This window comes from Bombina bombina, chromosome 4 (genome assembly GCF_027579735.1).
Source record: "Bombina bombina isolate aBomBom1 chromosome 4, aBomBom1.pri, whole genome shotgun sequence".
In the NCBI taxonomy this organism is placed as follows: Eukaryota; Metazoa; Chordata; class Amphibia; order Anura; family Bombinatoridae; genus Bombina; species Bombina bombina.
This window is the reverse complement of record NC_069502.1, coordinates 781,100,729-781,127,768: the sequence shown is the minus strand read 5'-3', so window position 1 is coordinate 781,127,768 and position 27,040 is coordinate 781,100,729. Positions and strand designations below refer to the sequence as shown.

Genomic DNA, 27,040 nt, shown 5'->3' with positions numbered 1-27,040 from the left:
ATATATATATACACACACACATATACACACACACACAAAAACTCAATGCAACAAAAGTCACTACACATTTCATTACGGACTGACTCAATCCTCTTCGGCATGGAGGATACCAGTGTTGCACAAATTTCTGGAGAGATGTTCTTTTTTTCGTGTTTTGCCTTTCTCTTTAAAATACCCCAAAAGCTGTTCTTTTGGATTTAAATCGGGCAACATACTTTGACATGTCAGTTTTCACTTTTTTCTTCCTTAGAAAATCTTTTGTGATTTTGGCAGTGTATGTTGGAAAGTTATCATTCAGGAATATTGCTCTTCTGCCAGGCTTCTGACTGGGAGTCATCTTGTTAGCCAGTATTTTGGTATATCCACAGGCATTCATGGCGCTTTCTTATGCAGCCTCAAATCATTACACACCCACCTCCGTGCTTCACTGTGGTAGTCCTGTTATGAGAAAAACAACAGGAAAAACGCAGTCCATCCAATACTTAAATCCCAGCAGTGTAAAGTATATAAAGTGCAAAAGGTACTGCACAAGGCGTGGTGCAGGTAATACAAATGTTGCAAGTATACAGACACCCCTTTACAGCTCAGTCGTAAAAGTTAGTATCTAACTGAAAGACTTCTCCACTTAGTGTGCAACAAGACAAAGTACCTTAGTTACTTGAAAAAGGAGAATCAGTACGATAATGGTTACCGTGTCCTCCGCTGATTGTAGCGGCCAGAATGCGGATCTCTGATGAAGCGCATGTGAGCATGAGTGAAACGCGTCAGATCCTGTCAGCCTTGTACACTGTTTAGTGCTCCACTCGTCAGTTTGAATAAACCACATTGGTAAAAGTTCCAGAGTATCCTCGTCCTTTTTCCTGTGGTAGTCCTGGCCAGGTTCACGCCTAACATTCTGGACCCCATCTGAGCAGAAGAAATGTATCTTGGTTTCATCTGACCAAAGAATGTGCTCTCAATATTCATTAGGCGTCTTGTTATTCTTTTTATGTTTAATCTTGCAATTTTGTGCTAAAGAGCAAACAAGGGATTTTTTCTTAAATGTCATTCATAGAGGTTTAAATGCAATGTCCTTCACACTGTCTGAGCTAAAACAAAAAACTTCAATTTTCATTGATAACCACTAAGCCAAGACTTAAACACTTGCCCATCTGTTGGTCAGAGCTAGACTGTGCAAGAAGCGCACTGTCAGTGGCATTTTAGGATGACTGTTGGTGTGGTTCTGATTAGTGGTACTATGGCTCGTTTTATACCCCCCCCCCCCCCATTACTGCCGTTACTCTGACTGGTTTTTAGTTTGTCACCGATCTTCCTGTATCCATTTCCATCTTTGTGACATTGCACAATATTTTTCAATTGCTATGGCAATTCTTTTCCATGTGGAACCCTAATGCAGACATGCAGATAGGCAAGACTTATAGGTCCAAAACTGAGAAAGTTCTGGTGTTTTTAGGTCATTGTATAACCATGTTCATGCAAGTAGGCTAATTGGAAACAGTGTTCTCAGTATTGTTTCAATAAACACAGGTTTTCTAACTAGTGTGTCAGTGATCACAGGTGTATTCACTTTTGTTGCAGTGAGTATTTTTTTTTTCTTTTTCATTTAAAAGGTAAAAGGTTTTTTTTTTAAATTCTTCATGACAGTCAAAAATTCAATCTACATTCTCTTTAAATCTAACAATTGAATTTGCCATTTACAAGGTAGAAGCTTTAAAATGGAACACACAATAAGGGTTTGGCAGATGAAATCTATAAAATAAAAATATTAATACAACATTTAAAGGGACAGTCAAGTCAATTTCTTTTTCATAATTCAGATAGGGCATGAAATTTTAAACAACTTTCCAATGTACTTTTATCACCAATTGTACTTTGTTCTCTTGGTATTCTTAGTTGAAAGCTACAGCTTTTATAGGTTTATATGCTAATTTCTTAGACCTTAAAGGCTGCCTCTAATCTAAATCGATTTTTACAGTTTTTCACCACTATAGGGCATTAGTTCATGTGTTTCATATAGATAACATTGAGCTTGTGCACGTGAGAATTGATTGGCTAAAAGGCAAGTCTGTCAAAAGAACTGAGGTAAGAAGGCAGTCAGCAGAAGCTTAGACACAAGGTAATCATAGGTGAAAAGTATATTATTATAACTGTGTTAGTTATGCAAAACTGAGGAATGAGTAATAAAAGGGATTATCTATCTTTTTAAACAACAAAAATTCTGGTGCTGACTGTCCCTTTTAGAATACAGGGATGGTGGAGGTTTTTGGCTATTTATCCAAAATGATTTTAGAAGGGCTAGTTTTATTTAATTTATTCAATTCGTTTGCAAACATATATTATTTTATGAATATTCTTTATTTATAAAGCGCCAACAGATTCTGCAGTGCTGCCCATGAGTACAAGGATAGAAGTACAACAGAGAAACAATACAATAAAAGACAACATTTTACAGAAAGATACAGGGGGAATTGAAGGCCCTATTCCCATGGGAACTTACAATCTAGATGGGTGGGAGAATGGGAAACAGGAGGTGGGGACTGCAAAGGTGGGAATGATATTAGTGGGGAGATGAGGGCAACTGTTGGGTTAGTGAAGTTCATTTGTTAATGATAAATGATAAAGATTATTGCTTATATTGAACTCATAGAAAGTGTAACTCTGTAGCCTATTTTACAAATATGTTTCAATGCCTTGAGAGACTGTCGAACATGGCATGATGAACAACTCATTTTATAAATTAGATCTTGAATACCGTAGACTTTATTAATTTATACCTAAGGAATGAGACTATCACCGATTTATTTGAAATATAAATGCAGATGACAAAAATTATATATTGCAAATCAGAAAGTCATAATTATTTTTTTTGAAGCACTAAAATGCTAAAAATACTATACCTGATCTGCAAACTGGGCCATGTAACGCTGCAATCTAGTTTGATTATCGGTCATTTCACATATCTGCACCAATATATCAAAGTCACAGTACTTCTCAGCAAGGCTTGCAGCCCAGTGGTACTGACCAAGAGCCACTGGAAAGAGAGAAAAAGTAAATTAATAAAAACATACTTACTACATATTACTACGAGCATGATGACAACCTTTATCAGTTATAATTTTTTTTTTTACAGCTTAAAAGTTAAAATATTTTTTTCTAAGTTTGATGTATGATATTGTGATATCAGAATAGATGACATTTATGAATATGTCACTGATGGCGTAAAGTGTAATGTTATTGATGAGGTTAAAAAATAATAGGTAGGAGATTAAACTTTAAACTCCCCATCTTTTAAAAGTTTGATCAAGAAAGTTGGCATAATTTAAAATAAAAAAAATAAATAAAATTTTATATATATATATATATATATATATATATATATATATATATATATATATGAGCGCCACAAATAGGCAAGGTCTTGTATAGTTATAGTTTGAGGTTTGATGCTAGACCATAGGTGAGGATAGCGTTCTGTAAACCGTGTAGTGAATATATGGACAAGTCTCTAGATAGAGATATAGCACAGGGATACATTCGGATGTTTTATGTATAAATTATCATAAGGGACTCTAGGATATATATGCAAGATGTTATAAAATGTATTACATTCAGCACAAAGTATCATATAGTTAAAAACAATTTATTACATTCGGCACAAAGTATCATATAGTTAAAAACAATTATATACATGGATCCATGTTAACAAAATCTTATATTTCTTAAATTATACCCTGATTAATCTAAAACAGATTTCGCTGTTAAGAAAATTTAAAAATATGTATGAGTCTCACACATATAGATAAAAAATGCTACAGTAATAGTGTGGTCACACTGGTATGTGGCCACGCTGATGCAGTCTACACTAAAAAATACAGCTGTGAAAATATATATGTGAGCACGTTGATACCTTCTGACGAATGGAGCTGTTATAGGTATACAAAAGGTACTGTTATAAGTATACAAAGGTACTTATGACATTAGATTATATATGTGATTGTAAAATCAAAAAAAGAAAAAAGGCAATAAATGTCATTTAGGGATGAAAGTGACAAATAGCGTGGTGGACAATGATGTGGACGTGGTGTTCCAAAATATTAATACCAAAAAAAGGAGGATATTTAGAACGAATGTCAAAAAGCGTGATCTACCAAAGTAGTGGAACCAAAAATATAAATACAAAATGTGATCCACAAAAAATACTCAGTCCAGAGTTGTGAGAGCAAATCGCAAAATGTAGAAAAATGTTGAAAAAATGTGAGCAACTAGTGTGTACACAAACTAGTAAACGTGATTAAAAAACTTGAAGGTGTGGTGAAGGATTTGTAAGTTCCTGGAATTTACTCCATTTGTTGAAATGTCCCTTTAGTTGTAATCCTGAAAGATGAAGAATGCTTGGAGATCAAAATATAAAAATAAAAATAGAATGTGAAGATAAAAAATGTGAAAAATATATAAAAAAGAAAATAGATCTGGGAAATCCTCAAGACCTGTAAATAAAGAATAATAACATAGTGTGATACCGTCTAAGTATTCAAACAATTAAAGGAATATAACTCACCATATATCTGTCAACGCGTTTCGGCCTACAAAAACATAATTTATGCTTACCTGATAAATTTATTTATCTTGTAGTGTATCCAGTCCACGGATCATCCATTACTTATGGGATATTCTCCTTCCCAACAGGAAGTTGCAAGAGGATCACCCACAGCAGAGCTGCTATATAGCTCCTCCCCTAACTGTCATATCCAGTCATTCGACCGAAAACAAACGGAGAAAGGAGAAAACATAGGGTGCAGTGGTGACTGTAGTTTAATTAAAATTTAGACCTGCCTTAAAAAGGACAGGGCGGGCCGTGGACTGGATACACTACAAGAGAAATAAATTTATCAGGTAAGCATAAATTATGTTTTCTCTTGTTAAGTGTATCCAGTCCACGGATCATCCATTACTTATGGGATACCAATACCAAAGCTAAAGTACACGGATGATTGGAGGGACAAGGCAGGATTAAGCGGAAGGAACCACTGCCTGAAGAACCTTTCTCCCAAAAACAGCCTCCGAAGAAGCAAAAGTTTCAAATTTGTAAAATTTGGAAAAAGTGTGAAGCGAAGACAAAGTCGCGGCCTTGCAAATCTGTTCAACAGAGGCCTCATTTTTAAAGGCCCAGGTGGAAGCCACAGCTCTAGTAGAATGAGCTATAATCCTTTCAGGGGGCTGCTGTCCAGCAGTCTCATAGGCTAGGCGTATTATGCTCCGAAGCCAAAAGGAAAGAGAGGTTGCCGAAGCTTTTTGACCTCTCCTCTGTCCAGAGTAAACAACAAACAGGGTAGATGTTTGGCGAAAATCTTGAGTAGCTTGTAAGTAAAACTTCAAGGCACGGACTACGTCCAGATTATGTAAAAGACGTTCCTTCTTTGAAGAAGGATTAGGACACAATGATGGAACAACAATCTCTTGATTGATATTCTTGTTAGAAACCACCTTAGGTAAAAACCCAGGTTTGGTACGCAGGACTACCTTATCTGCATGAAAAATCAGATAAGGAGAATCACATTGTAAGGCAGATAGCTCAGAGACTCTCCGAGCCGAGGAAATAGCCATCAAAAACAGAACTTTCCAAGATAAAAGTTTAATATCAATGGAATGAAGGGGTTCAAACTGAACTCCTTGAAGAACTTTAAAAACCAAGTTTAAGCTCCACGGGGGAGCAACAGGTTTAAACACAGGCTTAATTCTAACCAAAGCCTGGCAAAATGCCTGGACGTCTGGAACCTCTGCCAGACGCTTGTGCAAAAGAATAGAAAGAGCAGAAATCTGTCCCTTTAAGGAACTAGCTGATAATCCTTTGTCCAAGCCCTCTTGGAGAAAATACAATATTCTAGGAATCCTAAGCTTACTCCATGAGTAATTCTTGGATTCACACCAATAAAGATATTTACTCCATATCTTGTGGTAGATTTTCCTGGTAACAGGCTTTCGTGCCTGTATTAAAGTATCAATGACTGACTCGGAGAAGCCACGCTTTGATAGAATCAAGCGTTCAATCTCCATGCAGTCAGTCTCAGAGAAATTAGATTTGGATGGAAAGCCTAAGGAAACTGTTTCTAGGCAAAATTCAAGCCAGCCATGTGGAAAAAACTAGGCCCCAATAAGTTTTATCACCAAATACATATAAAAACGATTAAACATGCCAGCAAACGTTTTATATTACATTTTTATAAGAGTATGCATCTCTATTAATATGCCTGATACCAGTAGCTCTCACTGCATTTAAGGCTTTACTTACATTAGTTCGGTATCAGCAGCATTTTCTAGCAAATTCCATCCCTAGAAAAATATTAACTGCACATACCTTATTGCAGGAAAACCTGCACGCCATTCCCTCTCTGAAGTTACCTCACTCCTCAGAATATGTGAGAACAGCCATGGATCTTAGTTACTTCTGCTAAGATCATAGAAAACGCAGGCTGATTCTTCTTCTAAATACTGCCTGAGATAAACAGTACACTCCGGCACCATTTAAAAATAAACTTTTGATTGAAGAATAAACTAAGTATAAAACACCACACTCCTCTTACGACCTCCATCTTGGTTGAGGCTTGCAAGAGAATGACTGGATATGACAGTTAAGGGAGGAGCTATATAGCAGCTCTGCTGTGGGTGTTCCTCTTGCAACTTCCTGTTGGGAAGGAGAATATCCCATAAGTAATGGATGATCCGTGGACTGGATACACTTAACAAGAGAAAGAGGCCTTTTTCAAGACTATGAAAAAGGCCTCTTTTGTAGGCCGAAACGCGTTGACAGATATATGGTGAGTTATATTCCTTTAATTGTTTGAATACTTAGACGGTATCACACTATGTTGTTATTCTTTATTTACAGGTCTTGAGGATTTCCCAGATCTATTTTCTTTTTTATATATTTTTCACATTTTTTATCTTCACATTCTATTTTTATTTTTATATTTTGATCTCCAAGCATTCTTCATCTTTCAGGATTACAACTAAAGGGACATTTCAACAAATGGAGTAAATTCCAGGAACTTACAAATCCTTCACCACACCTTCAAGTTTTTTAATCACGTTTACTAGTTTGTGTACACACTAGTTGCTCACATTTTTTCAACATTTTTCTACATTTTGCGATTTGCTCTCACAACTCTGGACTGAGTATTTTTTGTGGATCACATTTTGTATTTATATTTTTGGTTCCACTACTTTTGTAGATCACGCTTTTTGACATTCGTTCTAAATATCCTCCTTTTTTTGGTATTAATATTTTGGAACACCACGTCCACATCATTGTCCACCACGCTATTTGTCACTTTCATCCCTAAATGACATTTATTGCCTTTTTTCTTTTTTTGATTTTACAATCACATACATAATCTAATGTCATAAGTACCTTTGTATACTTATAACAGTACCTTTTGTATACCTATAACAGCTCCATTGGTCAGAAGGTATCAACGTGCTCACGTATATATTTTCACAGCTGTATTTTTTAGTGTAGACTGCATCAGCGTGGCCACATACCAGTGTGACCACACTATTACTGTAGCATTTTTTATCTATATGTGTGAGACTCATACATATTTTTAAATTTTCTTAACAGCGAAATTTGTTTTAGATTAATCAGGGTATAATTTAAGAAATATAAGATTTTGTTAACATGGATCCATGTATATAATTGTTTTTAACTATATGATACTTTGTGCCGAATGTAATAAATTGTTTTTAACTATATGATACTTTGTGCTGAATGTAATAAATTTTATAACATCTTGCATATATATCCTAGAGTCCCTTATGATAATTTATACATAAAACATCCGAATTTATCCCTGTGCTATATCTCTATCTAGAGACTTGTCCATATATTCACTACACGGTTTACAGAACGCTATCCTCACCTATGGTCAAACCTCAAACTTTAACTATACAAGACCTTGCCTATTTGTGGAGCTCCTATCTATCTATTCCTATATTTCTTATACACCTAGTGGGTGTTTGGGGACCCACTACAGACAGGAGCAAGAGGTCACTACACGCAGCGCTGTAAGATAACATCACTATTTAAGATATATATATATATATATATATATATATATATATATAGTTGTGCTCATAAGTTTACATACCCTGGCAGAATTTATGATTTCTTGGCCATTTTTCAGAGAATATGAATGATAACACAAAAACTTTTCTTTCACTAATGGTTAGTGCGTGGCTGAAGCCATTTATTATCAATCAACTGTGTTTACTCTTTTTAAATCATAATGACAACAGAAACTACCCAAAATGACCCTGATCAAAAGTTTACATACCCTGGTGATTTTGGCCTGATAACATGCACACAAGTTGACACAAAGGGGTTTGAATGGCTATTAAATGTAACTATCCTCACCTGTGACCCGTTTGCTTGTAATTAGTGTGTGTGTATAAAAGGTCAATGAGTTTCTGGACTCGTGACAGACCCTTGCATCTTTCATCCAGTGCTGCACTGACGTTTCTGGATTCTGAGTCATGGGGAAAGAAAAAGAATTGTCAAAGGATCTGTGGGAAAAAGGTAGTTTAACTGTATAAAACAGGAAAGGGATATAAAAAGATATCCAATGAATTGAGAATGCAAATCAGCAGTGTTCAAACTCTAATCAAGAAGTGGAAAATGAGGGGTTCTGTTTGATAACATACTGCATTCATCTTACCATCAACTCTGACCAAATTTCCTGTGCCTTTGTAGCTCACACATCCCCAAAACATCAGCGATCCACCTCTGTGTTTCACAGTAGGAATGGTGTACCTTTCATCATAGGCCTTGTTGACTCCTCTCCAAATGTAGCGTTTATGGTTGTGGCCAAAAAGCTCAATTATGGTCTCATCACTCCAAATGACTGTGCCAGAAGGTTTGAGGCTTGTCTCTGTGCTGTTTGGCGTATTGTAAGCAGGATACTTTGTGGGATTTGCATATTAATGGCTTTCTTCTGGCGACCATGCAGCCCATCCTTCTTCAAGCGCCTCCTTATTGTGCATCTTGAAACAGCCACACCACATGTCCTGTATTTCACCTTAAGTTATTTGTGGGTTTGTCTTTGCATCCCGAACAATTTTCCTGGCAGTTGTGGCTGAAATTTTAGTTGGTCTACCTGACCGTGGTTTGGTTTCAATAGAACCCCTCATTTTCCACTTCTTGATTAGAGTTTGAACACTGCTGATTTGCATTCTTAATTCCGTGGATATATTTTTATATCCCTTTCCTGTTTTATACAGTTCAACTACCTTTTCCCACAGATCCTTTGACAATTCTTTTGCTTTCCCCATGACTCAGAATCCAGAAACGTCAGTGCAGCACTGGATGAAAGATGCAAGGGTCTGTCAGGAGTCCAGAAACTCATTGACCTTTTATACACACACGCTAATTACAAGCAAACAGATCACAGGTGAGGATGGTTACCTTTAATAGCCATTCAAACCCCTTTGTGCAAACTTTTGATCAGGGTCATTTGGGTAGTTTCTGTTGTCATTATGATTTAAAAAGCGTAAACACAGTTGATTAATAATAAATGGCTTCAGCCAAACACTAACCATGAGTGAAAAAAGTTTTTGTGTTATCATTCATATTCTCTGAAAAATGGCCAAGAAATCATAAATTCTGCCATGGTATGTAAACTTTTGAGCACAACTGTAATGTATATGTATGCAATAGGAAAGTGGAAACACATCTTTGATGACTATAGTCATCATAAATACTTATGGACGAATAAACTGTAATTAGCATCAGATATCCTGTTTGAACTCTTGTGTTTATAGGTTTGTTGCTTGTTCAAAACCCAAATGGGGTACCACAAACCATTTTTCTTAGAAAGCATAAAGAGATAAGAGTAAAAGTATGTTTTGCATATTATTAATACTCTTATATTTTCTGAAAAATATTTCTTCTCAAATGTAACCATAAAAACAAAAAATTACACAAGATAAGTAACAGACCATAAAGGAAATCCAAATATAAAAGTTTATTAAACGCTAGGATTTACCATCACTAAAAATAAAGGAGTTTAAGTGATCAGTTATTTAAAAAAAAGGGTGCTGAACTCACCCTGTGTGTTCTGCTGCACATCGCTAAACTCAGCCCACAACACATAGCTCTTCTACCAATGAGTAGAGGTTAAAATGTCAACTCATTGAAGGTGAGCACTGTGCCACGGGTGGCCCGGAGCCAGAGTTTAGCGATGTGCACCATATATATATGTGTAACTAATCACTTAAACTTCCCTTTATTTATTTTTTGTTAAAAGCTGATATTTACCATCACTTTAAATTCTTATATATATATATTTATATATAAAATAAAAAAAGTAAACTCACATAAAGGAGACAAGAGCTCTGATCTTTTCTGTGCATACTCCATTTCCAGAACACTATATCGTTCTTGTTGATGCGGTTTGTCTACAGATTTCAGTTGAGTGACAAAGTCATCAAGAAAATAATTGAGCAATGCAACTAACTGCTCAACAAGAGTATTCCGGAGGCCACTATCTGCTTGAGGATAGACTTTGTTTAGTATTATGCCATGTTGACGAACAATCACCGTACGGATGCCACCAGGTCCACTTGATGCTGCAAGGTAAATATTTCAATAAATACATTTAAAAAAAATAATGCATACATTTATATATATATTTTTTTAGCGGGTGCATCACCCTGCCGATTTTACCGACCACTGGCTAAAATGTTAGCCAGACATGATGCACTAGATTTTACTTTGTATAAATGTTTTGTAGATTATCCATTTATATAGCCCATATCAGGGTTTTTTTATGTATAGTTTTGCTTATTTTTAAATAACATTGCACTGATTTTCAGACTCCTAACCAAGCCCCAAAGTTTTAGAAGAACACTGATGTATACCTACTCCAGCTTGCTTCTGTTTGTGTAAAGGGTCTTTTCATATGCAGAGGAAAAGGGGGTGTCTGCTCTTTTTAAACATACACAATATATATATATATATATATGATCACATATCTGTTATGCGCATGTAATAAGGTAGGATTCTAAACTAGTTCCATGTCCTCCTTCAGTATAGTATAGCACACGGAGTCCCACATATAATTACAAATAGTTGGGTACTTTAAGCATTACGCTCATTAGTAGCCCTCATACTCTGCAAGCCACAATGTATTAATAGTGTATTAATATCGTTATAAACTTAGCCATAAGGGCTCAATTTTTATTTTGGGTGTTTGGTTATCACAGGTTCTTATACAGTGTCACCTTATCACAACTGATCTTTATTATCACTTATTTTATGAATGATCATAATTATCAATCATTGTTATGTTACCATTGTTTACATTATTTTGCTTAGGTGGTTTCCATGACTACCATTTGGCATTTTTTTTGGTCTCAAATTTGGGGGGAGGGGCTATTGTTTTGTTTGTTTTATAAATTGTTTGAGTTGCTATTACACTATGTCTGAGGAAGGGGATTTTTATCTCCGAAACGTCACAGTAAAGTGTGTTTTGTTACAAGACCAGTGAGTGCAAGTTTTTTGTTACCTGTATGCTACTTGTCACTAGCACCCTGGCTACCTGGCTTTTGAAAGTGAGAGTGCTCTCCTGCGTGTTTATTTATATATGCCAAGTAGGGTGTGTGCACTCTCACCAACAACTAAAAACTGTCAGGGTGCTATTGAGTACAAATATATATATATATATATATATATATATATATATATATATATATATATATATATATATATAAAAAAAGAACAAGGGTTTGGGAAGTATAGTAAATACCTAAGGTAAAAACTAAACTGGAGGCGCTAAATATTTGCACTGTAAACAATGAGTATAGCTGCTGGAGTTCACCTAAAAAGTATGTAAGTATTACCCTCTAATACATTCACACAAAACAATATAATGTCGAAAGAAGTGGTGCACTACACAGCGCTAAACCCAATTAGATGAGACCTGAGTGATTCACTCAGGTCTCATCTAATTGGGTTTAGCGCTGTGTAGTGCACCACTTCTTTCGACATTATATCTATCTATATACATACATACACACGCACAGATACCTGGTTTTATTTTGCTTTATTGTGTTTCGCAGATATTGCTCTTTTTGAAAATTGAAGTTTTGAGGCAACCCAGTGTCAAGCAATAACCCGCAATATCTCAGAGATAAATATATATATATATATATATATATATATATATATATATATATATATATATCTGTATGATTAAGCACACCATCTGTACCAGAGTGTGATTAATATTGAGCACAGATGAAAATAGATCATAATTTTCATCCGGTACTCAAAATAATTAATTTTGAAAAAGAGAATCAGAAAAAGGAGTACCTATAAACCAGCACAAACTCTTTAATATAGAATATATACCTGATTAGAAGAGATTTACCCATTAGACACAAAACTGTGCTAAGTATACACAAATACCCTTTATTGCCTTAACAAAAATATATATGGTTACTGCACCAAACGTTAAAAAATTAATACATATACCTTCCACACGCAGGAGGAAAAAGACCTGTGCTCAATGAAACTCAGTGAAGTATTCAAGTCCTGCAAAGGCAGCTGCCTTCATAGTATGAAGTTGTGGTAAGAAAAGTCAGCAGTAGCAATTCATGCAGAAGCAAAACAATATATGCTGTGTGCAAAGCAGATAGACATTTTTATTCACAGAAAAACTGCTCTCCGCAGTATAGTATAACAAAGCAGTTCTTTTTGTTAGTAGCAAGCCATAAGCAGGATAGTTGCAAGATAATATTAGTCGTTTGTTGTCAAAGTAAATGGCCAGGTCGGTATAGAGGACGTTAGTGGCTGTAAGGTAAACTCGGTCTTAATATAGTGTTCACCTAGAGTCGTTATGGAGAGCAACGGATATTGTTGTCTGTATTAACAAAAGCTGTCAAGTTGTTACTCACAGAAACCTTTTGGAATGTAATTTTAAATATCGTTCCAATTAACTTTTATTATCAAATTTGCTTTGTTCTCTTGGTACTCTTAGTTGAAAGATAAAACTCTATTGGCACATATGCTAATTTTGAAGCCCTTAAAGGGACACTGAACCCAATAAATTTCTTTCGTGATTCAGATAGAGCATGCAATTTTAAACCACTTTCTAATTTACTACTATTATCAATTTTTCTTCGTTCTCTTGCTTTCTATATTTGAAAAAGAAGGCATCTAAGCTATTTTTTTGGTTCAGAACCATGAAAAGCGTTTACCCACCAATCAGCAAAAACAACAGTGTGTTCACCAAAAACATAATTTATGCTTACCTGATAAATTTATTTCTCTTGTAGTGTAGTCAGTCCACGGGTCATCCATTACTTATGGAATATATCTCTTCCTAACAGGAAGCTGCAAGAGGATCACCCAAGCAGAGCTGCTATATAGCTCCTCCCCTCACATGTCATATTCAGTCATTCGACCAAAACCAGACGAGAAAGGAGAAACCATAGGGTGCAGTGGTGACTGGAGTTTAATTAAAATTTAGATCTGCCTTAAAGACAGGGCGGGCCGTGGACTGACTACACTACAAGAGAAATAAATTTATCAGGTAAGCATAAATTATGTTTTCTCTTGTTAAGTGTAGTCCGTCCACGGGTCATCCATTACTTATGGAATACCAATACCAAAGCTAAAGTACACGGATGAAGGGAGGGACAAGGCAGGAACATTAAACAGAAGGAACCACTGCCTGAAGTACCTTTCTCCCAAAAATAGCCTCCGAAGAAGCAAAAGTGTCAAATTTGTAAAATTTTGAAAAAGTGTGAAGTGAAGACCAAGTTGTAGCCTTGCAAATCTGTTCAACAGAGGCCTCATTTTTAAAAGGCCCAGGTGGAAGCCACAGCTCTAGTAGAATGAGCTGTAATCCTTTCAGGAGGCTGCTGTCCAGCAGTCTCATAGGCTAAACGTATTATGCTACAAAGCCAAAAAGAGAGAGAGGTAGCCGAAGCCTTTTGACCTCTTCTCTGTTCAGAGTAAACGACAAACAGGGAAGAAGTTTGACAAAAATCTTTAGTTGCCTGCAAATAGAACTTCAGGGCACGGACTACGTCCAGATTATGCAAAAGATGTTCCTTCTTTGAAGAAGGGTTAGGACACAGTGATGGAACAACAATCTCTTGATTGATATTCCTGTTAGTAACTACCTTAGGTAAGAACCCAGGTTTAGTACGCAGAACTACCTTGTCTGAATGAAAAATCAGATAAGGAGAATCACAATGTAAGGCAGATAACTCAGAGACTCCTCGAGCCGAGGAAATAGCCATCAAAAACAGAACCTTCCAGGATAACAGCTTGATATCAATGGAAAGAAGGGGTTCAAATGGAACGCCTTGGAGAACATTAAGAACTAAGTTTAAGCTCCACGGCGGAGCAACAGTCTTAAACACAGGCTTAATCCTAGCTAAAGCCTGAAAAAAAGCCTGAACGTCTGGAACTTCAGCCAGACGTTTGTGTAGAAGAATAGACAGAGCAGAAATCTGTCCCTTTAACGAACTAGCAGATAAGCCCTTTTCTAAACCCTCTTGTAGAAAGGACAATATCCTAGGAATCCTAACCTTACTCCATGAGTAACACTTGGATTCGCACCACTATAAATATTTACGCCATATCTTATGGTAAATTTTTCTGGTAACAGGCTTCCTAGCCTGTATTAAGGTATCAATAACCGACTCCGAGAAGCCACGCTTTGATAGAATCAAGCGTTCAATCTCCATGCAGTCAGCCTCAGAGAAATTAGATTTGGATGTTTGAAAGGACCCTGAATTAGAAGATCCTGTCTCAGAGGCAGAGACCACGGTGGACAGGACGACATGTCCACTAGGTCTGCATACCAGGTCCTGCGTGGCCACGCAGGCACTATCAGAATCACCGAAGCTCTCTCCTGTTTGATCTTGGCAATCAAACGAGGAAGCATCGGAAATGGTGGAAACACATGAGCCATGTTGAAGACCCAAGGGGCTGTCAGAGCATCTATCAGCACCGCTCCTGTGTCCCTGGACCTGGATCCGTAACAAGGAAGCTTGGCGTTCTGGCGAGATACCATGAGATCCAGATCTGGTTTGCCCCAACGATGAATCAGTTGAGCAAAGACCTCCGGATGAAGTTCCCACTCCCCCGGATGAAAAGTCTGGCGACTTAGAAAATCCGCCTCCCAGTTCTCCACGCCTGGGATGTAAATCGCTGACAGGTGGCAAGAGTGAGACTCTGCCCAGCGAATTATCTTTGAGACTTCCAACATCGCTAGGGAACTTCTGGTTCCCCCTTGATGGTTGATGTAAGCCACAGTCGTGATGTTGTCCGACTGAAATCTGATGAACCTCAGAGTTGCTAACTGAGGCCAAGCTAGGAGAGCATTGAATATTGCTCTTAATTCCAGAATATTTATTGGGAGGAGTTTCTCCTCCTGAGTCCATAATCCCTGAGCCTTCAGGGAGTTCCAGACTGCGCCCCAGCCTAGAAGGCTGGCGTCTGTTGTTACAATCGTCCAATCTGGCCTGCGAAAGGTCATACCCTTGGATAGATGTGGCCGAGAAAGCCACCATAGAAGAGAATCTCTGGTCTCTTGATCCAGATTTAGTAGGGGGGACAAATCTGAGTAATCCCCGTTCCACTGACTTAGCATGCACAATTGCAGCGGTCTGAGATGCAGGCGCGCAAATGGTACTATGTCCATAACCGCTACCATTAAGCCGATTACTTCCATGCACTGAGCTACTGACGGGTGTGGAATGGAATGAAGGACACGGCAAGCATTTAGAAGTTTTGATAACCTGGCCTCTGCAAGGTAAATTTTCATCTCTACAGAATCTATAAGAGTCCCTAGAAAGGGAACCCTTGTAAGTGGTAATAGAGAACTCTTTTCCACGTTCACCTTCCACCCATGCGACCTCAGAAATGCCAGAACTATCTCTGTATGAGACTTGGCAGTTTGAAAACTTGACGCTTGTATCAGAATGTCGTCTAGGTACGGAGTCACCGCTATGCCTTGCGGTCTTAGTACCGCCAGAAGTGAGCCCAGAACTTTTGTAAAGATTCTTGGAGCCGTAGCTAATCCGAAGGGAAGAGCTACAAACTGGTAATGCCTGGCTAGGAAAGCAAATCTTAGGTACCGATAATGATCCTTGTGAATCGGTATGTGAAGGTAGGCATCCTTTAAGTCCACTGTGGTCATGTACTGACCCTCTTGGATCATGGGAAGGATGGTTCGAATAGTTTCCATTTTGAATGATGGAACTCTTAGGAATTTGTTTAGGATTTTTAAGTCCAAGATTGGTCTGAAGGTTCCCTCTTTCTTGGGAACCACAAATAGATTTGAATAGAATCCTTGCCCGTATTCCGTCCGCGTAACTGGGTGGATCACCCCCATTAGTAAGAGGTCTTGTACACAGCGTAGACAACGCCTCTTTCTTTATTTGGTTTGCTGATAACCTTGAAAGATGAAATCTCCCTCGTGGAGGAGAAGTTTTGAAGTCCAGGAGATATCCCTGAGATATGATCTCCAACGCCCAGGGATCCTGGACATCTCTTGCCCAAGCGAGAGAGAAAGTCTGCCCCCCACTAGATCCGTTTCCGGATAGGGGGCCCTCTCTTCATGCTGTCTTAGGGGCAGCAGCAGGTTTCTTGGCCTGCTTGCCTTTGTTCCAGGACTGGTTAACTTTCCAGCCCTGCCTGTAACGAGCAACAGCTCCTTCCTGTTTTGGAGCGGAGGAAGTTGATGCTGCTCCTGCCTTGAAGTTACGAAAGGCACGAAAATTAGACTGTTTGGCCTTTGATTTGGCCCTGTCCTGAGGTAGAGCATGGCCCTTACCTCCCGTAATGTCAGCTATAATTTCTTTCAAGCCGGGCCCGAATAAGGTCTGCCCTTTGAAAGGAATATTAAGCAATTTAGATTTAGAAGTCACGTCAGCTGACCAGGATTTAAGCCATAGCGCTCTGCGCGCTTGGATGGCGAATCCGGAGTTCTTAGCCGTAAGTTTGGTTAAATGTACGACGGCATCAGAAACAAATGCGTTAGCTAGCTTAAGTGCTTTAAGCTTGTTCATAATTTCATCCAATGGAGCTGTGCGAATGGCCTCTTCCAGAGACTCAAACCAGAATGCCGCCGCAGCAGTGACAGGCGCAATGCATGCAAGGGGCTGTAAGATAAAACCTTGTTGAACAAACATTTTCTTAAGGTAACCCTCTAATTTCTTATCCATTGGATCTGAAAAGGCACAACTATCCTCCACCGGGATAGTGGTATGCTTAGCTAAAGTAGAAACTGCTCCCTCCACCTTAGGGACCGTCTGCCATAAGTCTCGTGTGGTGGCGTCTATAGGAAAAATTTTCCTAAATATGGGAAGAGGGGAAAAAGGCACACCAGGTCTATCCCACTCCTTGCTAATAATCTCTGTAAGCCTTTTAGGTATAGGAAACACGTCAGTACACACCGGTACCGCATAGTATCTATCCAACCTACATAATTTTTCTGGAATTGCAACCGTGTTACAATCATTCAGAGCCGCCAATACCTCCCCTAGCAATATGCAGAGGTTCTCAAGCTTAAATTTAAAATTAGAAATCTCTGAATCCAGTCTCCCTGGATCAGATCCGTCACCCACAGAATGAAGCTCTCCGTCTTCATGTTCTGCAAACTGTGACGCAGTATCTGACATGGCTCTCACCTCATTCGTGCGCTCTGTCCTTAACCCAGAGCTATCGCGCTTGCCTCTTAATTCTGACAATTTAGATAATACTTCTGTCATAACAGTAGCCATGTCTTGCAAAGTGATTTGTAAGGGCCTCCCTGATGTACTTGGCGCCACAAAATCACGCACCTCCTGAGCGGGAGGCGAAGGTACTGACACGTGAGGAGAGTTACTTCCCCCTCGTTGTCTGGTGATAATTTCTTTACATGTAAAGATTGACTTTTATTTAAAGTAACATCAATGCAATTAGTACACAAATTTCTATTGGGCTCCACCTTGGCCTTTAAACATAGTGAACAAAGAGATTCATCTGTGTCAGACATGTTTAAACAGACTAGCAATGAGACTAGCAAGCTTGGAAATACTTTTCTAAATAAATTTACAAGCAATATAAAAAACGCTACTGTGCCTTTATGAAGCACAAAAAGCTATCACAGTTGAAATAACAATGAACCAAAATAGTTATAGCAACCAATTTTTCACAGTAAATTTATTAAGTTAGCAAAGGATTGCACCCACCAGCAAATGGATGATTAACCCCTTAATACCCAAAAACGGATAACAATTTAATAATTAACGTTTTTATCACAGTCAAAACACACTGTCACAGGTCTGCTGTGACTGATTACCTCCCTCAAAATGAATTTTGAAGACCCCTGAGCTCTCTAGAGACGATCTGGATCATGGAGGATGAAGTAGACAGATTGTGACTGAATTTTTACTGCGCAAAAAAGCGCTAAAATAGGCCCCTCCCACTCATATTACAACAGTGGGGAAGCTCAGATAACTGTTTCTATGCAGAAAACAAAGATGGCCATGTGGTAAAAATCATGCCCCAATAAGTTTTATCACCAAGTACCTCACAAAAAACGATTAACATGCCAGTAAACGTTTTAAACATACATTTGAAAAGTTATGAAGTGTTATTAATAAGCCTGCTACCAGTCGCTTTTACTGCAGTTAAGGCTCATACATTATTTCAGTATTAACAGTATTTTCAGAGTCAATTCCATTCCTTAGAAAAATACATTCAGTGTACACACACTCATCAGCCTAATACCAGTCACTATCACTGCATTTAAGGCTGAACTTACGTTACATTGGTATCAGCAGTATTTTCTCAGTCAATTCCATTCCTCAGAAAAATAATTTACTGCACATACCTGGTTTGCAGGGGGGCCCTGCATGCTATTCCCCTTTTCTGAAGTTACCTCACTCCTCAGATGAGAACAGCCAGTGGATCTTAGTTACGTCTGCTAAGATCATAGAAAACGCAGGCAGATTCTTCTTCTAATGCTGCCTGAGAACAAACAGCACACTCCGGTGCCATTTAAAATAACAAACTTTTGATTGAAGAAATAAACTAAGTTAAAAAACACCACAGACCTCTCACAGCGACCTATCTTTAGTTAGGCTGCAAGAGAATGACTGAATATGACATGTGAGGGGAGGAGCTATATAGCAGCTCTGCTTGGGTGATCCTCTTGCAGCTTCCTGTTAGGAAGAGATATATTCCATAAGTAATGGATGACCCGTGGACTGACTACACTTAAGAGAAAATGGGCCGGCATCTAAACTTACATTCTTGCATTTCAAATAAAGATACCAAGAGAATGAAAAGAATTTGATAAAAGGAGTAAATTAGAAAGTTGCTTAAAATTGCATGCTCTATCTGAATCACGATATAAAAAAAAAACATAATTTATGTAAGAACTTACCTGATAAATTCATTCTTTCATATTGGCAAGAGTCCATGAGCTAGTGACATATGGGATATACAATCCTACCAGGAGGGGCAAAGTTTCCCAAACCTCAATATGCCTATAAATACACCCCTCACCACACCCACAATTCAGTTTAACGAATAGCCAAGCAGTGGGGTGATAAAGAAAGGAGTAGAAAGCATCAACAAAGGAAATTTGGAAATAATTGTGCTTTATACAAAAAATCATAACCACCATAAAAAGGGTGGGCCTCATGGACTCTTGCCAATATGAAAGAAATGAATTTATCAGGTAAGTTCTTACATAAATTATGTTTTCTTTCATGTAATTGGCAAGAGTCCATGAGCTAGTGACATATGGGATATCAATACCCAAGATGTGGAGTCTTCCACTCAAGAGTCACTAGAGAGAGAGGGAATAAAATAAAAACAGCTATATTACGCTGAAAAAATAATCCACAAGCCAAAAAAACAATTTATGCTTACCTGATAAATTTATTTCTCTTGTAGTGTGTTCAGTCCACGGGTCATCCATTACTTATGGGATATATTCTCCCCCCAACAGGAAGTTGCAAGAGGATCACCCAAGCAGAGCTGCTATATAGCTCCTCCCCTCACATGTCATATCCAGTCATTCGACCGAAACAAGACGAGAAAGGAGAAACTATAGGGTGCAGTGGTGACTGGAGTTTTAATTAAAATTTGGAACTGCCTCAAAAAAGACAGGGCGGGCCGTGGACTGAACACACTACAAGAGAAATAAATTTATCAGGTAAGCATAAATAATGTTTTCTCTTGTTAAGTGTGTTCAGTCCACGGGTCATCCATTACTTATGGGATACCAATACCAAAGCTAAAGTACACGGATGAAGGGAGGGACAAGGCAGGAACATTAAACAGAAGGAACCACTGCCTGTAGAACCTTTCTCCCAAAAACAGCCTCCGAAGAAGCAAAAGTGTCAAATTTGTAAAATTTTGAAAAGGTATGAAGTGAAGACCAAGTTGCAGCCTTGCAAATCTGTTCAACAGAGGCCTCATTCTTAAAGGCCCAGGTGGAAGCCACAGCTCTACTGGAATGAGCTGTAATTCTTTCAGGGGGCTGCTGTCCAGCAGTCTCATAGGCTAACCGTATTATGCTATGAAGCCAAAAAGAGAGAGAGGTGGCCGAAGCCTTTTGACCTCTCCTCTGTCCAGAATAAACGACAAACAGAGAAGAAGTTTGCCGAAAATCTTTAGTTGCCTGTAAGTAGAACTTCAGGGCACGAACTTAAGAAAGAGAAATTAGGCTTGGATGGTTGAAAGGACCCTGAATTAGAAGGTCCTGCCTCAGAGGCAGAGACCATGGTGGACAGGACGACATGTCCACTAGGTCTGCATACCAGGTCCTGCGTGGCCACGCAGGCGCTATCAGAATCACCAATGCTCTCTCCTGTTTGATCCTGGCAATCAGTCGAGGCAGCAACGGAAACGGTGGAAACACATAAGCCATGTTGAAAACCCAAGGGGCTGCTAGTGCATCTATCAGCACCGCTCCTGGGTCCCTGGACCTGGATCCGTAACAAGGAAGCTTGGCGTTCTGGCGAGATGCCATGAGATCCAGTTCCGGTTCGCCCCAACAAAGAATTAGTTGAGCAAATACCTCCGGTTGAAGTTCCCACTCCCCCGGATGAAAGGTCTGGCGCCTTAGAAAGTCCGCCTCCCAGTTCTCCACGCCTGGGATGTAGATCGCTGACAGGTGGCAAGAGTGAGACTCTGCCCAGCGAATTATCTTCGAGACCTCTAACATCGCTAGGGAACTCCTGGTTCCCCCTTGATGATTGATGTAAGCCACAGTCGTGATGTTGTCCGACTGAAATCTGATGAACCTCAGTGTTGCTAACTGAGGCCAAGCTAGAAGAGCATTGAATATTGCTCTTAATTCCAGAATGTTTATTGGGAGGAGTTTCTCCTCCTGAGTCCACGATCCCTGAGCCTTCAGGGAGTTCCAGACTGCGCCCCAGCCTAGTAGGCTGGCATCTGTTGTTACAATCGTCCAATCTGGTCTGCGAAAAGTCATTCCTTTGGACAGATGAACCCGAGACAACCACCAGAGAAGAGAATCTCTGGTCTCCTGGTCCAGATTTAGTAAAGGGGACAGATCTGAGTAATCCCCATTCCACTGACTTAGCATGCATAATTGCAGCGGTCTGAGATGCAGGCGCGCAAATGGCACTATGTCCATTGCTGCGACCATTAAGCCGATTACTTCCATGCACTGAGCTACTGACGGGCTTGGAATGGAATGAACGACACGGCAAGCATTTAGGATTTTTGATAACCTGGACTCAGTCAGGTAAATCTTCATCTCTACAGAATCTATAAGAGTCCCTAGAAAGGGAACCCTTGTGAGTGGTGAAAGGGAACCCTTGTGAGTGGTAACAGAGAACTCTTTTCCATGTTCACTTTCCACCCATGCGACCTCAGAAATGCTAGAACTATCTCTGTATGAGACTTTGCATTTTGAAAACTTGACGCTTGTATCAGAATGTCGTCTAGGTACGGAGCCACCGCTATGCCTCGCGGTCTTAGTACTGCCAGAAGCGAGCCCAGAACCTTTGTAAAAATTCTCGGGGCCGTAGCTAACCCAAAGGGAAGAGCTACAAACTGGTAATGCCTGTCTAGAAAGGCAAACCTTAGGTACCGATAATGATCTTTGTGAATCGGTATGTGAAGGTAGGCATCCTTTAAGTCCACTGTGGTCATATACTGACCCTCTTGGATCATGGGTAGGATGGTTCGAATAGTTTCCATTTTGAACAATGGAACCCTTAGGAATTTGTTTAAGATCTTCAGGTCCAAGATTGGCCTGAAGGTTCCGTCTTTTTTGGGAACCACAAACAGATTTGAGTAAAAACCTTGCCCTTGTTCCGTCCGCGGAACTGGGTGGATCACTCCCATTACTAAGAGGTCTTGAACACATTGTAGAAATGCCTCTTTCTTTATTAGGTTTGTTGATAACCTTGACAGATGAAATCTCCCTTGTGGAGGAGAAGTTTTGAAGTCCAGAAGGTATCCCTGAGATATGATCTCCAACGTCCAGGGATCCTGGACATCTCTTGCCCAAGCCTGGGCGAAGAGAGAAAGTCTGCCCCCCACTAGATCCGTTTCCGGATAGGGGGCCCTTTCTTCATGCTGTCTTAGGGGCAGAAGTAGGTTTTCTGGCCTGCTTGCCCTTGTTCCAGGACTGGTTGCCTTTCCAACCTTGTCTGTAACCAGCAGCAGTTCCTTCCTGTTTTGGAGCGGAGGAAGTTGATGCTGCTCCTGCCTTGAAATTACGAAAGGCACGAAAATTAGACTGTTTGGCCTTTGATTTGGCCCTGTCCTGAGGAAGGGTGTGGCCCTTACCTCCAGTAATGTCAGCAATAATTTCTTTCAAGCCGGGCCCGAATAAGGTTTGCCCTTTGAAAGGAATATTAAGCAATTTAGATTTAGAAGTCACATCTGCTGACCAGGATTTAAGCCATAGCGCTCTGCGCGCCTGGATGGCGAATCCGGAGTTCTTAGCCGTTAGTTTGGTTAAATGCACAACGGCATCCAAAACAAATGCATTAGCTAGCTTAAGTGCTTTAAGCTTGCTCATAATCTCATCCAATGGTGCTGTGCGAATCGCCTCTTCCAGAGACTCAAACCAGAATGCCGCTGCAGCAGTGACGGGCGCAATGCATGCAAGGGGCTGTAATATAAAACCTTGTTGAACAAACATTTTCTTAAGGTAACCTTCTAATTTTTTATCCATTGGATCTGAGAAAGCACAACTATCCTCCACCGGGATAGTGGTACGCTTGGCTAGAGTAGAAACTGCTCCCTCAACCTTAGGGACCGTCTGCCATAAGTCTCGTGTGGTGGCGTCTATTGGGAACATTTTTCTAAATATCGGAGGAGGGGAAAAAGGCACACCGGGTCTATCCCATTCCTTGTTAATAATCTCTGTAAGTCTTTTAGGTATAGGAAAAACGTCAGTACACACCGGTACCGCAAAGTATTTATCCAGCCTACATAATTCCTCTGGGATTGCAACCGTGTCGCAATCATTCAGAGCCGCTAACACCTCCCCTAGCAATACACGGAGGTTCTCAAACTTAAATTAAAAATTTGAAATTTCTGAATCCGGTCTCCCCGGATCAGATCCGTCACCCACAGAATGAAGCTCTTCGTCCTCATGTTCTGCAAATTGTGACGCAGTATCGGACATGGCTCTCGTGTCATCGGCGCGCTCTGTCCTTAACCCAGAGCTATCGCGCTTGCCTCTTAACTCAGGCAAATTAGATAATACTTCTTTCATAACATTAGCCATATCATGCAAAGTGATTTGTAAGGGCCTTGATGTACTTGGCGCCACAATCTCACGCACCTCCTGAGCGGGAGGCGAAGGTACTGACACGTGAGGAGAGTTAGGCGGCATAACTTCCCCCTCGTCTGGTGATAATTTCTTTACCGGTAAAGACTGACTTATTTAAAGTAACATCAATACAATTGGTACACATATTTCTATTGGGCTCCACATTGGCTTTTAAACATAATGAACAAGCAGATTCATCTGTATCAGACATGTTTAAACAGACTAGCAATCAGGCTAGCAAGCTTGGAAAATTCTTTCAATAAATTTACAAGCAATATAAAAAACGCTGCAGCGCTTTTAAAAAACACAGTTGAAATAACAATGAACTAATTCAGTTATAGCAAACGAATTTTAACAGTAAATGTATGAAATTAGCAGAGGATTGCACCCAGTAGCAAAAGGATGATTAACCCCTCAATACCCAAATACGGATAATCAATTTAAGATTTAACGCTTTTATCACAGTCAAACACACTGTCACAGGACTGCTGTGACTGATTACCTCCCTCAAAAATGAATTTTGAGGACCCCTGAGCTCTCTGGAGACGTCCTGGATCAAGGAGGAAGAAGCAGGAAGACTGTGCTAGAATTTTAACTGCGCAACAAGGCGCTAAAAAAAAACATAATTTATGTAAGAACTTACCTGATAAATTCATTTCTTTCATATTAGCAAGAGTCCATGAGCTAGTGACGTATGGGATATACATTCCTACCAGGAGGGGCAAAGTTTCCCAAACCTCAAAATGCCTATAAATACACCCCTCACCACACCCACAATTCAGTTTAACGAATAGCCAAGAAGTGGGGTGATAAAAAAGTGCGAAAGCATATAAAATAAGGAATTGGAATAATTGTGCTTTATACAAAATCATAACCACCACAAAAAAAGGGCGGGCCTCATGGACTCTTGCTAATATGAAAAATGAATTTATCAGGTAAGTTCTTACATAAATTATGTTTTCTTTCATGTAATTAGCAAGAGTCCATGAGCTAGTGACGTATGGGATAAAGATTACCCAAGATGTGGATCTTTCCACACAAGAGTCACTAGAGAGGGAGGGATAAAATAAAGACAGCCAATTCCTGCTGAAAATAATCCACACCCAAAATAAAGTTTAATGAAAAACATAAGCAGAAGATTCAAACTGAAACCGCTGCCTGAAGTACTTTTCTACCAAAAACTGCTTCAGAAGAAGAAAATACATCAAAATGGTAGAATTTAGTAAAAGTATGCAAAGAGGACCAAGTCGCTGCTTTGCAAATCTGATCAACCGAAGCTTCATTCCTAAACGCCCAGGAAGTAGAAACTGACCTAGTAGAATGAGCTGTAATCCTCTGAGGCGGAGATTTACCCGACTCAACATAGGCAAGATGAATTAAAGATTTCAACCAAGATGCCAAAGAAATGGCAGAAGCTTTCTGGCCTTTTCTAGAACCGGAAAAGATAACAAATAGACTAGAAGTCTTTCGGAAAGATTTAGTAGCTTCAACATAATATTTCAAAGCTCTAACAACATCCAAAGAATGCAACGATTTCTCCTTAGAATTCTTAGGATTAGGACATAATGAAGGAACCACAATTTCTCTACTAATGTTGTTGGAATTCACAACTTTAGGTAAAAATTCAAAAGAAGTTCGCAACACCGCCTTATCCTGATGAAAAAATCAGAAAAGGAGACTCACAAGAAAGAGCAGATAATTCAGAAACTCTTCTGGCAGAAGAGATGGCCAAAAGGAACAAAAAACTTTCCAAGAAAGTAATTTAATGTCCAATGAATGCATAGGTTCAAACGGAGGAGCTTGAAGAGCCCCCAGAACCAAATTCAAACTCCAAGGAGGAGAAATTGACTTAATGACAGGTTTTATACGAACCAAAGCTTGTACAAAACAATGAATATCAGGAAGAATAGCAATCTTCCTGTGAAAAAGAACAGAAAGAGCAGAGATTTGTCCTTTCAAGGAACTTGCGGACAAACCCTTATCTAAACCATCCTGAAGAAACTGTAAAATTCTCGGTATTCTAAAAGAATGCCAAGAAAAATGATGAGAAAGACACCAAGAAATATAAGTCTTCCAGACTCTATAATATATCTCTCTAGATACAGATTTACGAGCCTGTAACATAGTATTAATCACAGAGTCAGAGAAACCTCTTTGACGAAGAATCAAGCGTTCAATCTCCATACCTTTAAATTTAAGGATTTCAGATCCTGATGGAAAAAAGGACCTTGAGACAGAAGGTCTGGTCTTAACGGAAGAGTCCACGGTTGGCAAGAGGCCATCCGGACAAGATCCGCATACCAAAACCTGTGAGGCCATGCCGGAGCTACCAGCAGAACAAACGAGCATTCCTTCAGAATCTTGGAGATTACTCTTGGAAGAAGAACTAGAGGCGGAAAGATATAGGCAGGATGATACTTCCAAGGAAGTGATAATGCATCCACTGCCTCCGCCTGAGGATCCCGGGATCTGGACAGATACCTGGGAAGTTTCTTGTTTAGATGAGACGCCATCAGATCTATTTCTGGAAGTTCCCACATTTGAACAATCTGAAGAAATACCTCTGGGTGAAGAGACCATTCGCCCGGATGCAACGTTTGGCGACTGAGATAATCCGCTTCCCAATTGTCTATACCTGGGATATGAACCGCAGAGATTAGACAGGAGCTGGATTCCGCCCAAACCAGAATTCGAGATACTTCTTTCATAGCCAGAGGACTGTGAGTCCCTCCTTGATGATTGATGTATGCCACAGTTGTGACATTGTCTGTCTGAAAACAAATGAACGATTCTCTCTTCAGAAGAGGCCAAAACTGAAGAGCTCTGAAAATTGCACGGAGTTCCAAAATATTGATCGGTAATCTCACCTCCTGAGATTCCCAAACTCCTTGTGCCGTCAGAGATCCCCACACAGCTCCCCAACCTGTGAGACTGGCATCTGTTGAAATTACAGTCCAGGTCGGAAGCACAAAAGAAGCCCCCTGAATTAAACGATGGTGATCTGTCCACCACGTTAGAGAGTGTCGTACAATCGGTATTAAAGATATTGAGATATCTTTGTGTAATCCTTGCACCATTGATTCAGCATACAGAGCTGAAGAGGTCGCATGTGAAAACGAGCAAAGGGGATCGCGTCCGATGCAGCAGTCATAAGACCTAGAATTTCCATGCATAAGGCTACCGAAGGGAATGATTGTGACTGAAGGTTTCGACAA

The 27,040-nt window shown here is 39.5% G+C and overlaps 1 protein-coding gene across 1 annotated transcript in view; it reads right to left on the bottom strand.

The window, feature by feature from the left end:
* Window positions 1-27,040, bottom strand: part of NUP133 (nucleoporin 133) — a 750,179-nt gene that overhangs the window by 260,832 nt on the left and 462,307 nt on the right. The window contains exons 17-18 of the mRNA XM_053712280.1: window positions 10,369-10,620; window positions 2,898-3,031 (exon numbers count right to left, since the gene is read on the bottom strand). Of these exons, the coding sequence (XP_053568255.1) occupies window positions 2,898-3,031; window positions 10,369-10,620 (386 nt within the window). The remainder of the gene's footprint in view (window positions 1-2,897; window positions 3,032-10,368; window positions 10,621-27,040) is intronic.